A 2,176-nucleotide genomic window follows, 5' to 3' on the forward strand; every position below is an offset into this window, starting at 1 on the left:
GGAAGTTGTCTTTTCACTGATGCAACACGTGACCCAGTATAATGAAGGCGGAAAAAAACTCCACAGCACTTGAGCCACCGTCTCACCATCCATTCTGAGCGGCCCTGAGGGGAAGCGTCTGTAATCGAGCCTCCTGCTCGTCCATTGTCGGCGAGCAGACAGAACCGGTTATAGAGAAAGGATCAGTGATACAGGTCAAGAGGGTGGAGTGCCACTGGAAGCTCCCTGCGCACACACACACACACACACACACACACACACACTTATAAACACATCAAACATGAGCTCGGTGGAGTCGTGTTAGCAGAACAGTGAATCATTGTTTCTTAAAACCTGCTGAAGAGTCGTAGACACCTGAACGGAATCTTGTCCTTTTTCTTAACTTTCATTTCACTCTCTGCCAGATTTTCAGTATTTTGAACAATGATCCAAATCGTCCTTTTTGCAGCAACACATACAAAAAATGACGTGAGCCAATCACCTTTCTTCTTTCTGTCCTCAGAGTTTCCCCGCTGCAGAAGTCAGAGATCGTAGACATGGTGAAGAAACACGTAAAAGCCATCACCCTGGCCATAGGAGACGGCGCCAATGACGTGGGCATGATACAGACGGCCCACGTCGGAGTCGGGATCAGCGGCAACGAGGGCATGCAGGCCACCAACTCCTCCGACTACTCCATAGCCCAGGTGGGCAGTGGACACGTCACAGAGACACCACACTGACCACCACACTGACCACCACACACCAAAACCCAAGCTGCCGAGGTGTCTCTAGGCGAGACACCGAATCCTTTCCTGCTCACGGCTCAGTTGATCCTGATCCCTGACCTCCTCCTTCTTTGGAGGCAACAATGAAAAGAGTTTATTTACAGATGTCACTCAAACATGTTGTTGTCACGACAGAGGCTCAGGTTTAGAGAGGTTTGTGTTTTCTCAGACAAACCGACACAGGAGTCTGTGGTCTGAGGAAATGTTCACATTATTGTGTTGCAATGAATTAGGTAAGAATTTATTTTTTATGATTTAGGACACATGTGTCAAACTTAAGGCCCGGGGGCCAAATGCTGTCCGCGAAGTCAATTTTTATTTATTTTTTTATCTACGATCACAGTGAAATTTTTGAGTAGAATTCTGGTTGTAGTGTAAAATTTTAAATGGATTAATGCCTAATTAATAACTTATATAATTGCTGTTTTTTTGTTTTTTTTGTACATATCTCACAGTGACAGTAGATGTTTTTTTTTTTTTTTTTTTTACATATCTCACAGTGACTAACAGCATGAACTCCAGCCTGAGGCCACAGGCTCCTTGTCACTTTCACCTGATTGAGTTGTTTATCAGTTAACCTGCGGGGGCATCTTACACAGCTTTATCTACACCACCTAACACATGTCCTGACTCTCCAGCCTGTCAGTGACATTCTTCTGACGCTGCTCGTGTTTCCTCTCTGTCTCTGCTCATCACTCTGTCCTGGATCTCTGTATCTGCTGCTCTGTTTCACTCTCTCTCTCTCTCTCTCTCTCTCTCTCTCAGTTCTCGTACCTTGAGAAGCTGCTGCTGGTCCACGGGGCGTGGAGCTACAACCGTGTTACCAAGTGCATCCTCTACTGTTTCTATAAGAACGTGGTTCTCTACATTATTGAGGTAAGAGCACACACACACACACACACTGTGTTATGTTGACAGAGATGCTTCGCAGCTGTTTGTAGACACGGCTGACACTGATGGACGAGGTGCCTCTCTGGTGTCTGCTTTCTGTCTCCACACACACACACACACACACACACACACATACAAAGGAAAAAAATGCAGATCAGCAGTGATGAGACCTTGGCTCAGAATGTGTGTGTAAGAGTTTCTGGAGTGTGTGTGTGTGTGTGTGTGTGTAGTCTGTGTTATTTGGGGTGATGGTCAGCTGTGCCCCCCCACCCCACCCCACCCCCGCCTGACATTAAGGATGACAGCAGGTGCATGTCCTCATGAGAGACTACTGTCCCCCGCAAAACACTACTGTGTGTGTGTGTGTGTGTGTTTCTGACATGATTGGCTCCAAGCAGAGAACTCTGGGTCAAAGGTTGGAGACTCTGTCCACTTAGTGGAGACAAAAAGGGGGAGGGGTTCACGTGTGTGTGTGTGTGTGTGTGTGTGTGTGTGTGTCTGCCCTCACCCTCAGGCTC

At 47.2% G+C, this 2,176-nt stretch overlaps 1 protein-coding gene across 7 annotated transcripts in view; it reads left to right on the plus strand.

The window, feature by feature from the left end:
• The window catches only part of atp8a2 (ATPase phospholipid transporting 8A2), a 53,330-nt gene that overhangs the window by 39,218 nt on the left and 11,936 nt on the right, over window positions 1-2,176 (plus strand). For all 7 annotated transcript variants that reach the window (XM_025054620.1, XM_025054622.1, XM_025054621.1 and 4 more), the window contains 2 exons: window positions 503-686; window positions 1,533-1,643. In XM_025054620.1, the coding sequence (XP_024910388.1) occupies window positions 503-686; window positions 1,533-1,643 (295 nt within the window). The remainder of the gene's footprint in view (window positions 1-502; window positions 687-1,532; window positions 1,644-2,176) is intronic.

The sequence above is a fragment of the Cynoglossus semilaevis genome, chromosome 3 (genome assembly GCF_000523025.1).
Source record: "Cynoglossus semilaevis isolate Cse_v1.0 chromosome 3, Cse_v1.0, whole genome shotgun sequence".
NCBI lineage: Eukaryota > Metazoa > Chordata > Actinopteri > Pleuronectiformes > Cynoglossidae > Cynoglossus > Cynoglossus semilaevis.